This window comes from Brassica napus, chromosome A8 (genome assembly GCF_020379485.1).
Source record: "Brassica napus cultivar Da-Ae chromosome A8, Da-Ae, whole genome shotgun sequence".
Lineage (NCBI taxonomy): Eukaryota > Viridiplantae > Streptophyta > Magnoliopsida > Brassicales > Brassicaceae > Brassica > Brassica napus.
In genome coordinates, this window is record NC_063441.1 from 11,386,952 (window position 1) to 11,398,336 (window position 11,385).

At 36.5% G+C, this 11,385-nt stretch overlaps 3 protein-coding genes across 5 annotated transcripts; 2 read left to right on the forward strand and 1 right to left on the reverse strand.

Moving 5' to 3' along the window:
• The first annotated feature begins 1,252 nt into the window (after positions 1-1,252).
• Positions 1,253-3,218, forward strand: LOC106360860 (probable purine permease 10). Of its 2 annotated transcripts, XM_048738725.1 has the most exons (3): positions 1,253-1,520; positions 1,659-2,647; positions 2,748-3,218. In XM_048738725.1, the coding sequence occupies exons 1-3, from the start codon at positions 1,490-1,492 to the stop codon at positions 2,859-2,861; spliced, it is 1,134 nt and encodes a 377-aa protein (XP_048594682.1). In that variant the 5' UTR covers positions 1,253-1,489; the 3' UTR covers positions 2,862-3,218. The 2 variants fall into 2 exon arrangements, with proteins under 2 accessions (XP_048594682.1, XP_048594680.1); XM_048738723.1 differs by having other exon boundaries at positions 1,262-1,520; positions 1,659-3,218.
• Positions 2,953-3,833, reverse strand: LOC106360861 (UDP-N-acetylglucosamine transferase subunit ALG14). Its single transcript, XM_048737460.1, has 4 exons — positions 3,818-3,833; positions 3,608-3,702; positions 3,442-3,507; positions 2,953-3,263 (listed from the first exon to the last, which is right to left on the reverse strand). Exons 1-4 carry the CDS (start codon positions 3,831-3,833, stop codon positions 3,081-3,083), a joined length of 360 nt encoding a protein of 119 aa, XP_048593417.1. The 3' UTR covers positions 2,953-3,080.
• A 20-nt stretch (positions 3,834-3,853) lies between these two features.
• LOC106360862 (probable starch synthase 4, chloroplastic/amyloplastic) lies at positions 3,854-8,832 on the forward strand. 2 transcript variants are annotated; one of them, XM_048738721.1, is made up of 16 exons: positions 3,854-4,112; positions 4,409-4,697; positions 4,786-4,870; positions 4,951-5,980; positions 6,063-6,114; positions 6,200-6,322; positions 6,725-6,800; positions 6,875-7,059; positions 7,143-7,337; positions 7,403-7,474; positions 7,546-7,755; positions 7,823-7,948; positions 8,028-8,177; positions 8,274-8,335; positions 8,416-8,491; positions 8,568-8,832. In XM_048738721.1, exons 1-16 carry the CDS (start codon positions 3,958-3,960, stop codon positions 8,745-8,747), a joined length of 3,066 nt encoding a protein of 1,021 aa, XP_048594678.1. In that variant the 5' UTR covers positions 3,854-3,957; the 3' UTR covers positions 8,748-8,832. The 2 variants fall into 2 exon arrangements, with proteins under 2 accessions (XP_048594678.1, XP_048594679.1); XM_048738722.1 differs by having other exon boundaries at positions 4,786-4,867.
• Positions 8,833-11,385: the final 2,553 nt, after the last annotated feature.

Sequence of the window (11,385 nt, forward strand, 5' to 3'; positions counted from 1 at the left end):
AAAAAAACGGATATCCGTAACTCTACGAAGCAAAGCAAAATCTAAAAATAAATATTTTTAAAAATTGAAACAAATCACAAATATTAATATTTTTAGAAAGAATATTCAATCCGATCCTCTGTATGTATAAAATGGATGCAATGAAGATCTTCTCCATCGTTTTAGCTATATGGGGCTTCTTTTCTTTTGTCTATCATCATTACCTTGATGAAATGAAGTTGATTAACTTCTACACAAACCATTTCGAGGAGGATACACAAATTTGATGGAATGTTGCATATGCATATATCCTATATAACGCTCGTTTGTGTAATTTTTGTAGTGATCCATGCGAATGGGATGCATGTCTCTCTGTACAGCTTGAGCCTGTGTATCAACAAGGGCTGTTACTCATGGCTTACCATGTTTTCCCAAGGTTATTGAAGGTTCGAGTTGAGTTTCTTAACCCATATACATAGGTTTCTTAGTTTGAGGGATTAACCAATTAGAGTCGAAAGATTGCATAAAACTATAAGATATTTACCAGTTTTAATATAGCTTACAAAGATGCTAACGCACCATTCTGATTTATGGTATAAGCGCACTTAAGATAAACAGAGATTTGAACAAAATGTAAGTGAACATTAATAATGTAGCGAGATCCTCAGCCTGTCCACTATTAAGTTGCAAAATAATTTAAACTTTCGTTTTGTAATTGGATATGCATTTAGATTTTGTATATCAATTTTTTGTATTCTTATGTTATGTTGCATCTAAATTTCGTTTGTTTTTTAAGTTGATTCTTATAACTAGATGTTGCATTTTAAGTTGATTTTTACATAAATATATTACATCTTAATGCAAAGTCAAAAATGTCCCAAAAAAACAACAGATGGGCATTTGCATCCAGATGTGCATCATACAAAAACAAATGTCTTTGCTTGGAAAGATGGGCAGACTTTCTCTGCCACGTTTTGGAATAACCTCAGCATTATCTTGAGGAGAAAAAACTTCAAGACTAGCCAAAGAGAAAACTCAAAAGTGTGTTCCTAAATAATCTACATGTCTAATCATAAGAGAACGATAGTCACACGGCACAATCCTAAAAGAATTCATAGAGACAAGGAAATTTCAGTACTATTCAGCTTGAAAATCACACAAATTGTCTTTGTGTTATATTGATGTTTCTCCACTAAGATGCAAAGGAAATTTTTCTGAGTAAATATTAGCTACACATAATTTTCATCTTGACTCAACTCATCTCTTGGTCAATAATAGTGCCATCTTCAAAAATTAAACTCATGACAAGATGAGAGATATCTATAAATTGAGCATTTACTTAATGTGGGGACATGTTACAATGAAAACTTTACAGTGATCGGTTCCTGATCACTAAATATATATAGCTATCATTTGGTAGCTTATTAGCAACCAAGAGAACTGATAATAAGATACTTAATACTTTAGCTCCTCCTTTTCCATCTCCAAGGAGGTATATTCCACATCCACCATGAAGGGTGATCAAGAACTACAAGTCATCGGTGAGTAAGAATAAACCAGTTCCTGAAGAACTACTTTATGGTATCTTATTGTTAAATATATGAAAATACCTTCCAAGTGACAACAAAATTACTATCATTAACTAATTTTTTTTTGCAATATTTTCGCTCACTTACCAGTTCAGCAGGGAAAAGAACTAAATCCAACGGTTCAAGATGAAATCAACTCGGTCGGTAACAACCAAACAGGAGTGCCTCACTCAAACATATACAAACGGTGGCTCCGGGTGATTGCCTACACATTCTTTGTCATTTCAGGACAATCAGTTGCTGCAATTCTAGGAAGACTATACTATGACAATGGAGGAAAAAGCAAATGGCTAGCAACTGTAGTTCAACTTGTAGGCTTTCCTGTTCTGCTTCCATATCATCTCTTATCAATAAAAACACATGCAACAACTCATACAGATAGCAAATCAGCCTCACCTAGAAACCGTGTATTAGTTTATGTAGTACTTGGTGTTCTTGTAGGAGCAGGCTGCTACCTTTATTCCATAGGACTGCTTTACCTACCCGTCTCTACCTTTTCTCTGATCTGTGCATCGCAGTTAGCCTTCAACGCTTTCTTCTCTTATTTCCTCAACTCACAAAAACTCACTCCAATCATTTTGAACTCTCTTTTGCTCCTAACTATCTCTTCCACCCTCCTTGCCTTCAATAGCGAGGAATCAAATTTCAAAAAAGTAACAAGAGGACAGTATGTCACAAGTTTCATATGCACCATTGGTGCTTCTGCCGGATTTGGTCTAGTCTTATCATTACAACAGCTAGCCTTCCGTAAAGTGCTAAAGAGGCAGACATTCTCAGAAGTTATGGATTTGATCATCTACGTGAATCTAGTGGCCAGCTGTGTTAGCTTGGTGGGGCTTTTTGCTAGCGGGGAGTGGAAAACTTTGAGCAGTGAAATGAATAGCTACAAGCTTGGAAAGGTATCCTACGTTATGAACCTAGTGTGGACGGCTGTTATCTGGCAGGTATTCAACGTTGGTGGCACTGGGCTGATCTTTGAGCTTTCCTCTCTATTCTCGAATGCTATAAGCGCTTTAGGACTGCCTGTGGTTCCTGTACTGGCTGTCATTATTTTCCATGACAAAATGAATGGGTTGAAGGTGATTTCTATGATCTTGGCTATTTGGGGTTTCATGTCTTATGTATACCAACACTATCTTGATGACAAAAACTTGAAGAAAAGTATTGGAATCTCAACAGAAGAATCCTCTGACCCATCAGAAGCAGAAGGGTCAAGTGGGAAAAAGATACAGACTTAAGCGAGCTGAAAACAAGAAAGATGAACACAAATTATCTGTGTTGCAACTCAAGTGAAGTCTCAGCGTGATCTTTTTCCTTTCTGCATCATTGTAACAGTTAGTAGGTTTGGCTTGACAAAATAGTGAATTATTGTGATTTAGTTTTGAGAAAAAAAACTACCCAAATCATATTAGCTCAGTGAAATGGCATCAAAAACTTGAGTTCAATACTTTGTAGCTATGCTAAGTAATTGTCTAATAAAATCTATGTGTGAGGATTGTTCCTAAAATCAGTTTACATCAGGGAGCCAGCATAGTGAGCCCGGGGGTACTTGTTTTGCAGTTGTGGCCATTGAATAAAGAGCTGATCAGCTGTCCTTAACTTGTAATGCATGAATCCACTTAAAGACAGCTTCTTAACTCTTGCCACATTCTCAACATAAAGGAAAAAGATAGATGACCATCTGACTCCCAGCAGCTGTAACCAAAGATGAAACAAGCACTTGGTTATATTATACATACAATGAATAAAACTGTGACTAAGAATCAAATCCAAAACATGTTCTGTTTTTTTTTTTTTACCACAAGTCCATTCAAGGTCATCCAAACTTTAGAGGAAGAAACTGTGTGATAGAGTATTACTGAAGTGTGTATACCTTGAACTTGAACAAGAAAGCGATCACACATAGAGGAGTACAGGTCTCAAGATCATCGCAAAGAATCTGAAAACGTTCCAACCACATTTAATAATAACCTGATTCAATGAATATGCACATTCACATGTATCTAACTGAAGAAGAGATTGTACTAAACTCTTCTTACCAGAACCAAGAACAATAAGAGTACTAAAAGACCGTGAAGTGTTGGGCTAACTATGCTTAAACCGAAGCTGCATCTGGAGACCAGACCATCTTTGACTTTTGAGTATTAATAAGGATTGGGCTTTGATTTTTCATTGGTCAGCGTCTCTCTTCTCTTTACCACCGTTAGAGTTGGATATTGTTTAGGATACACGTGGCGTAAGCACGTGACCTATCTTGAAGCACATGACTAATGTTATAGATTTTTATTTATTATTATTTCAGGGCTGGTTAAGATATTATTACACAGAAAAGAGAACAAAACCTCCATTGAAGCAACACTACAAGCTCATCTCTCTCGGTTTGGTATCAATGACGACGACGAAGCTATCAAGCTGTTTCTTAACCAATGGATTAGTAGGAATCTCCTGCAAAAGAGAGCACGGAGGCTCTCCTCGATTTTTCTATCTCCCTTCTCGTCGATTGCTTCCTGCTTCCTGTAAGATCCGACAACAACGTGGTTTCGAGTGAGTGTCTTTTTCCTCCTTTATGTTCTGTTTCCTTTTAGGGGTTTTGATGATTAAGTGCGAATTCAATCGAAAGATATAACCTTTTTTCTGAATTTGATGAATCTGTTCTTAGATACCTTGCGTGGTGTCGTTTAATATCACCTCTGAAACTTATCTCTTTTTTGAAATATTGCAAAAGTCTCTTTTTTTTTTTCTCAGCTTGTGTCTGAAAATTAGATTAAAATGTGGCATTTGATTGGTTTGTTATCTGGATGCCAAGCACAACTCTTTTGCTATCTTTGGCACATTCTCAGCTCTAATAAAAGACAAGATATCAAGAAAGGCTCTCCTGAACCAATCTTACCCATCAGTTCAAGTCTTCAGAGCAACAGCGATGAGGAGGACTCACAACCTGATAACGGTTCAGCAGACACTATTCATTCCACCGTAGAAACTAATCATGTGGATTCAAGTACTGAAAAGAGAGATGAAGATGTACAGAAAAGTGAAGTTACTCGGCTTAAAAGTAAACTTACAAAGAAGAAGGAGAGTGATGGGCAAGACTTGAATGTTTTGACCGTTCCTGAGGTTGCAAAAGCTTTGGTAATGGTTTCATTTTAGCATTGATGGTATATTTTTGCAAAAGAGTCTTTTCTTTTTAATAGCTTTTGGTAATCATTTTTTTTTACAGTCCATTAACAAAAGTGGAGGCGAGCAGTTCTCAGATGGACAGTTTGGGGAGCTAATGACGATGATAAGAAACGCTGAGCAAAGTGGTTTTTGTCTCTCTATTTTTTATTGTTTTTAATTTTCTTAATATTGTGAAATTCATATATTAATCCATGATAACTGACAGATATTCTCCGGCTGGACCAAGCACGAGTCAGCGCTCTCGCCGAGCTTAGCAAGATCCTAAGTGAAAAGGAAGCATTACAAGGAGAAATCAATGTTCTGGAAATGAAGTTAGCTGAGACTGACGAAAGGATCAAAACCGCTGCTCAGGAGAAAGTACGCGTAGAGCTTCTAGAAGAACAGCTAGAGAAGCTTCGTCAAGAGATGGTTTCTCCTCCTCCGGAGAGCGATGGTTACGTTCTAGCTCTCAGCAGAGAGATAGAAACGTTGAAGATAGAGAATCTGTCTTTGAGAAACGATATAGACACGCTCAAGTCGAAGCTTGAGAGCGTTGAGAATACAGATGAACGTGTGGTCGTGTTGGAAAAGGAATGCTCCGGTTTGGAGTCTTCTGTGAAAGATTTGGAGAGTAAGCTGTTGGTTTCTCAGGAAGATGTTTCCAAGCTTTCCTCTCTCAAAACCGAATGTAGTGATCTATGGACAAAGGTGGAGAGTCTGCAGATGCTGTTAGATAGAGCTACAAAACAAGCGGAGCAAGCGGTTTTAGTGTTGCAACAGAATCAAGATCTTAAAAGCAAGGTTGAGAAGATTGAGGAATCGCTTAAAGAAGCCAATGTTTATAAAGAATCATCAGAGAAAATCCAACAGTACAATGAGCTGATGCAGCATAAGGTGGAATTACTCGAGGAGAGGCTAGAGAAGTCTGATGCGGAGATATTCTCCTATGTTCAGTTATATCAAGAATCGATCAAAGAGTTTCAGGAAACACTCATGAGACTGAAGGAAGAGAGCAATAGAAAAGAGCCGAGAGATGAACCGGTTGATGACATGCCTTGGGATTATTGGAGTCGTTTGCTTTTAACTGTTGATGGATGGCTGCTTGAGAAGAAAATAGCAAACGATGATGCAGACTCGCTGAGAGAAATGGTGTGGAAGAAAGATAGAAGAATCCACGATACGTACATTGACGTCAAAGACAAGAGTGAACGTGAGGCCATCTCTGCATTCCTCAAGCTTGTATCATCTCCAACAAGGTAGTAAACACCTTGGAACATCGCTTTCCTGTTTTTAGTATTGGAATAGTAATAATTTTTCTCCATCTGGTGTTGATTATAGTCAAGGATTGTATGTGGTTCACATTGCAGCTGAGATGGCACCTGTAGCTAAGGTTTGTTCAGCTAAAACCCACCTGAGAACTTGTGTTGATTTTCAGCTTTTGTCATTCCTAATTTCCTTTATGTTAATTCTTATAGGTGGGCGGTTTGGGGGATGTTGTGGCAGGTCTTGGTAAGGCATTGCAAAGAAGAGGTCATTTGGTGGAGATAATCCTTCCCAAATATGACTGTATGCAGTATGTTCGCGTCCGTGACTTAAGGGTAATGTTGTTGCTGTAAATCATAAGAAGACTTAAAAAAATCAGTATCCTTGATTAGGCTGGGCATTTCGGGTATCGGTTCTAGTAGGCTAGGGGATCCATTTACTAATTGACATATTTTCAATTCGGGATTGGTTTGTGTAGCTTTGGTTTGGATAGTAAAACTAAGAGCCGGAAAATACTCGGAAAAAAAATTGGTTTCCATTTGGTTAGATATATAGATATATATATATATATATAATTAATATTTTAATATATTCGGGTATACATTCGGTTCTCGGTCCGGTTCCGGTTTGGTTATTTTGGATATAGAATTATAGGAACCATTCGGGTATGGTCTGGTTTTTGGTTCGGATTATTTTGCCAAGCCTATTCTTGATGATGGTTGATATATTCACTGCAGGCTTTGGATACTGTTGTGGAATCATACTTTGATGGGAAGCTATATAAAAACAAAATCTGGATAGGCACTGTTGAAGGTGAGGAGGACACTTTGATTTTATTTTACTCTGTTTCCTTGTTTGACATCAAAGTTTCTTCTGTCTATATAAAGGTTTGCCTGTACATTTCATCGAGCCTCAACATCCAAGCAAGTTCTTCTGGAGAGGACAGTTCTACGGAGAGAAAGATGATTTCAAACGCTTCTCTTATTTCAGCCGCGCTGCATTGGAGTTGCTTCTTCAGTCCGGCAAGAAACCAGACATCATACATTGTCATGACTGGCAAACAGCTTTTGTTGTACGGTTTTGTCTTTAATCAGTGGCATAAGTCTTGTTGGTGTAGGATACCTTTTAAAGCTCTTCCTGTTTTTTTTATTACAGGCTCCGCTTTATTGGGATCTGTATGCTCCAAAGGGGTTAGACTCCGCAAGAATATGCTTTACATGTCACAACTTTGAGTATCAAGGTACCTCATCTGCTTCAGATCTTGGATCATGCGGCCTTGATGTTAACCAGTTAAACAGACCGGACAGAATGCAAGATCACTCATCTGGAGATAGAGTCAATCCTGTTAAGGTAAATGGGTTACAAGTCTTAACATAAACTAATCCTGTTACTCACCTCTTATCTCTTTGTTTCAGGGTGCTATCATTTTCTCAAACATTGTTACAACTGTGTCCCCTACTTACGCTCAAGAAGTTCGAACATCTGAGGTACATTGGTATTTGTCAGTATTAATCAAACAAAGCTTTTAATTTTAATCGGTCTTTTTGTATATTGACAGGGAGGAAAGGGACTCCACTCAACACTCAATTCCAACTCCAAGAAGTTCATTGGGATCCTTAACGGCATTGACACAGATTCGTGGAATCCAGCGACGGACCCTTTCCTTAAGGCTCAGTTCAACGCTAAAGATCTACAAGGGAAAGAAGAAAACAAATACGCACTTAGAAAGCAGCTTGGACTCTCTTCAGCAGAGCCAAGACGGCCTTTGGTAATATTCTTATTGATTGATGGGAGATACTTGAGGCATATTGATTCATTTATTTTATTATACTTAGGTTGGTTGCATAACAAGATTAGTGCCACAGAAAGGAGTTCATCTAATCAGACATGCTATTTACAGAACGTTAGAGTTAGGTGGACAGTTTGTTCTTCTTGGTTCTAGTCCAGTGCCTCATATTCAGGTAATAGTAACCTGTCTGGTCTCTGATTTTTTTCCAGTTTCATTGTTTTAAGCTTTGATGCATTTTTGGTTTTTATTAGAGGGAATTTGAAGGGATTGAGCAACAGTTTAAGAGCCATGATCATGTCCGGTTGTTACTCAAGTACGATGAAGCTCTGTCGCATTCGATCTACGCAGCATCTGATATGTTCATCATTCCTTCTATTTTCGAACCTTGTGGACTTACACAGGTTACTAATTACAAAGACATTATCTCTTAAGAAGGATCATGAATGTCACTAAGTAACTGTTAAATCTATGTTCTCTGACTCTTTCTCTTGCACCAGATGATCGCTATGAGGTATGGCTCCATTCCAATCGCGCGTAAAACAGGTGGCTTAAACGACAGGTAAAAAAACCAAAACTTAAAGACCTTGTCTGGAGGAAAACATTACTATCTCTTAGATGACATTGGTTTACTATTTTCAGTGTCTTTGACATCGATGATGATACAATACCAACTCAGTTTCAAAACGGGTTTACATTTCAAACCGCTGATGAACAGGTAAGCTAACGATTCTCTCTTCTTTTAGTTTTAGTTTGGTTTGGTTTTATATCTGAAGCAAGAAGTGTTAAAACAGGGTTTGAACTACGCGTTGGAGAGGGCATTTAATCACTACAAGAAGGATGAAGAGAAGTGGATGAGACTGATGGAGAAAGTGATGAGCATAGACTTCAGCTGGGCATCATCGGCTACGCAATACGAAGAGCTCTACACGAGATCAGTGGCCAGAGCTAGAGCTTCTCCTAACCGCACGTGAGTTTTTTTCACGTGCCTCCTCATAGAGATTCTTTCTTGTAACACACTCATATTTATTTAGTTATATATATATAAAATCTTCTTTACTTGTTCATAATAGAATAACACTCTGGAGGTTGAATCACATTCAAAAGATTTATGCTCCCTATGTTTATATCGAAATGCACAATCTTCGGTACACAACTATTGTGCAAGTACTCTAACCCACGAGCAACACCTACCGCAATGTTGTATAAAGTGTTCCAGTTCATCTTTGTGGACATATTCGCAGAAATAAACTTGTCAAGGGATCCATTCGGCATGAAGTCATAAATAATAGCTCTCTTGCTCCCTTCATAGCAGAATCCAAAGAGAGAAACAATATTAACATGAGATGCTCTACTCATGCTGGCTAATTCTTTGATGAAATCTTCTCCATTGCCCTTTGACTCATTCAAGATCTTGAGTGCAATATCTCTCCCCGTAGCATCAGGTCATTTTCCTTTAAACACAGTTCCAAATCCCCCTTCTCCTAGAGCATGAGTAAATGACTTTGTCATCTTCGTCACTGTGTCATAACTATATCGTTTCAACATTACCGCCGCTTCAATGTCCTCGTCCTTCGAATGACTCTTTCTCTTTGCACTCAATATTACTGCAATTGCAACAATAATGCTTATCAAAGCTAAAGCTGCTAAGCCTCCTGCAAGATAAAAAAAAAAAGCAAGGCTTAGGTGTTATGAACATGAATAAGTAACAGAGATTGAGATATCAAAGGTGGTACCGATTATGAGTTTTAATCTCCGTGCAGGAATTTCTGCAAAATGTATCAAATGAAAATTGTGATCATTAAAGCAAGCATACACACAACACACTGCGAATATATTTTTTCCTTGGATAAAGAAAACAAAATGAACTAACGTTCTCCTCCTTCTCCTCCTGCTAGTGGAACGGAGATTCTGTTGCATCATGCGAAAGAAAAAAAACATTATTACATTACATATATATATATATATATTTGTAATCACATTATACGTATATATCAATTGGATGGGTGTGTGTGAGTAATGCATATACTCAATGGGCGACTAAGAAAATATCAAAATATGCTAAACTAAAAAAGTTATTTCAACCTAGAGAAAATACACCATGTTCGGATAACAATTTATAAACTCTTAAAATAATAAATATATAAGATACGAAATTGTTATATATTAAAAACATTGGAGTTTCATAGTGTTTAAAATGTGTGATTTCATTTATATTATACAAAATTAGCTACAATATATTTACAAAAACATTTCAATAAATATTCTTGTGTGCTGATTTGGTTTGAGTTGTTAAACATCATTATTATTTATTTAAGTTATTATATTATTTTTCAAAATCATATATGTATATATATGTATATATATATATATTAATTATATCTAAGATATTAGTTATATTTAATTTTAACTAGTATTTTGAAACCTGGATTGGACCGCCTAGTCGAACCATGACTCTTTCTTCTATAAGATTATGGGTTGTGTTAAAACATGTATTTGAATTCAGCCGAAAAAATAATTAAAAATCGGAGCTTACTCGATTCAATACCAAAAATCAAAAAATAATTCTTTTAAAAATATTTTGAAAATATTTTATGTTGTCTTAAATATTTTTTTAGCAAAACTGTAAAATATTTTTCACCAATCAAACATTATTTTTCACCGCTTACTTAATAAAATCACACTTATTCAGCATAATGTATGAATTGAAGTTAAACCGCACTACAATTTTATTTCATATTGTTTATATTATCAATGTCGCGATTATAAGATCCTTAGAATCTAGAGTTTGGGAATTATTTTCTTTTTTTTAGTTGGGTTTTACCACTAGATTTAGGATCTAATGTTCGGATTTAAAGATTAGTTTTTTAAGACTTGACCTTTGAATTTAAGTTATTTCATACCACAAAGACTATTATATATATATATATATATATATGATAAATTGTATTTTTATAAGGTTTTAGGTCCATACATTATTCCATGTCGAAAACCAAGTAAACATTATTCCAAGACCAATGTTTCACTAAACTGTACCTGAATCCATCTTTTGTGTCTTAACGCATAATTTCTACTATCAATCAAAATGTTCCCAAAAACAAATATAAAAATGGCAAGACCAGAGCTGTGCCTGAATAGAGGCATATAAACAAGGCCGTGCCTGAATTAAATCATATAAAGCATGTGCTTTGGAGTCAAACAAAATTTATATATTTAGGGGGTCATTTATAACAAAAGCTTTAGATAGCTCTAATGGTAAGGACCTTAGGATGCATAGTCGAGGTTCTGAGTTTGATTCTTTAATTTATAGTTCTACGTAGTGCTGGGTTCGTGGATCAACCCGCCCCGATCCTCCCCCCACCGCGGGTCGAATTATTTTTCGATTTAAAAACTCGATCCGTATACAAAAAATTTTATATGCGCACCCTTTTCGCCAACCTGTGAGTAATATTAATTATATTAAAAATAGTTATTTTAATTAGAAAAGAGTTCACATGCAATAAAAATATCATAAAGCTATAGATATTAACGCATTAAAAATATGAAAAGAGGTACTATGTCGGAGCTGATCTCTGGCCACTGGCCAACCCAAGAATTTGAGGATGCCACCAG

What these genes read in the sequence shown, in the direction of transcription:
- LOC106360860 (XM_048738723.1), top strand. Translation starts at nt 1,490, where the DNA reads ATGAAGGGTGATCAAGAACTACAAGTCATCG. An exon ending in TCAAGAACTACAAGTCATCG is followed by an intron (nt 1,521 to 1,658) that starts GTGAGTAAGAAT and finishes CTCACTTACCAG; the next exon opens with TTCAGCAGGGAAAAGAACTA.
- LOC106360861 (XM_048737460.1), bottom strand. An exon ending in TCTTATTGTTCTTGGTTCTG is followed by an intron (nt 3,508 to 3,607) that starts GTAAGAAGAGTT and finishes GAACGTTTTCAG; the next exon opens with ATTCTTTGCGATGATCTTGA. An exon ending in CTTTCTTGTTCAAGTTCAAG is followed by an intron (nt 3,264 to 3,441) that starts GTATACACACTT and finishes CTTTGGTTACAG; the next exon opens with CTGCTGGGAGTCAGATGGTC.
- LOC106360862 (XM_048738721.1), top strand. Translation starts at nt 3,958, where the DNA reads ATGACGACGACGAAGCTATCAAGCTGTTTCTTAACCAATGGATTAGTA. An exon ending in AAGAAGTTCGAACATCTGAG is followed by an intron (nt 7,475 to 7,545) that starts GTACATTGGTAT and finishes GTATATTGACAG; the next exon opens with GGAGGAAAGGGACTCCACTC. An exon ending in GTCCAGTGCCTCATATTCAG is followed by an intron (nt 7,949 to 8,027) that starts GTAATAGTAACC and finishes GGTTTTTATTAG; the next exon opens with AGGGAATTTGAAGGGATTGA.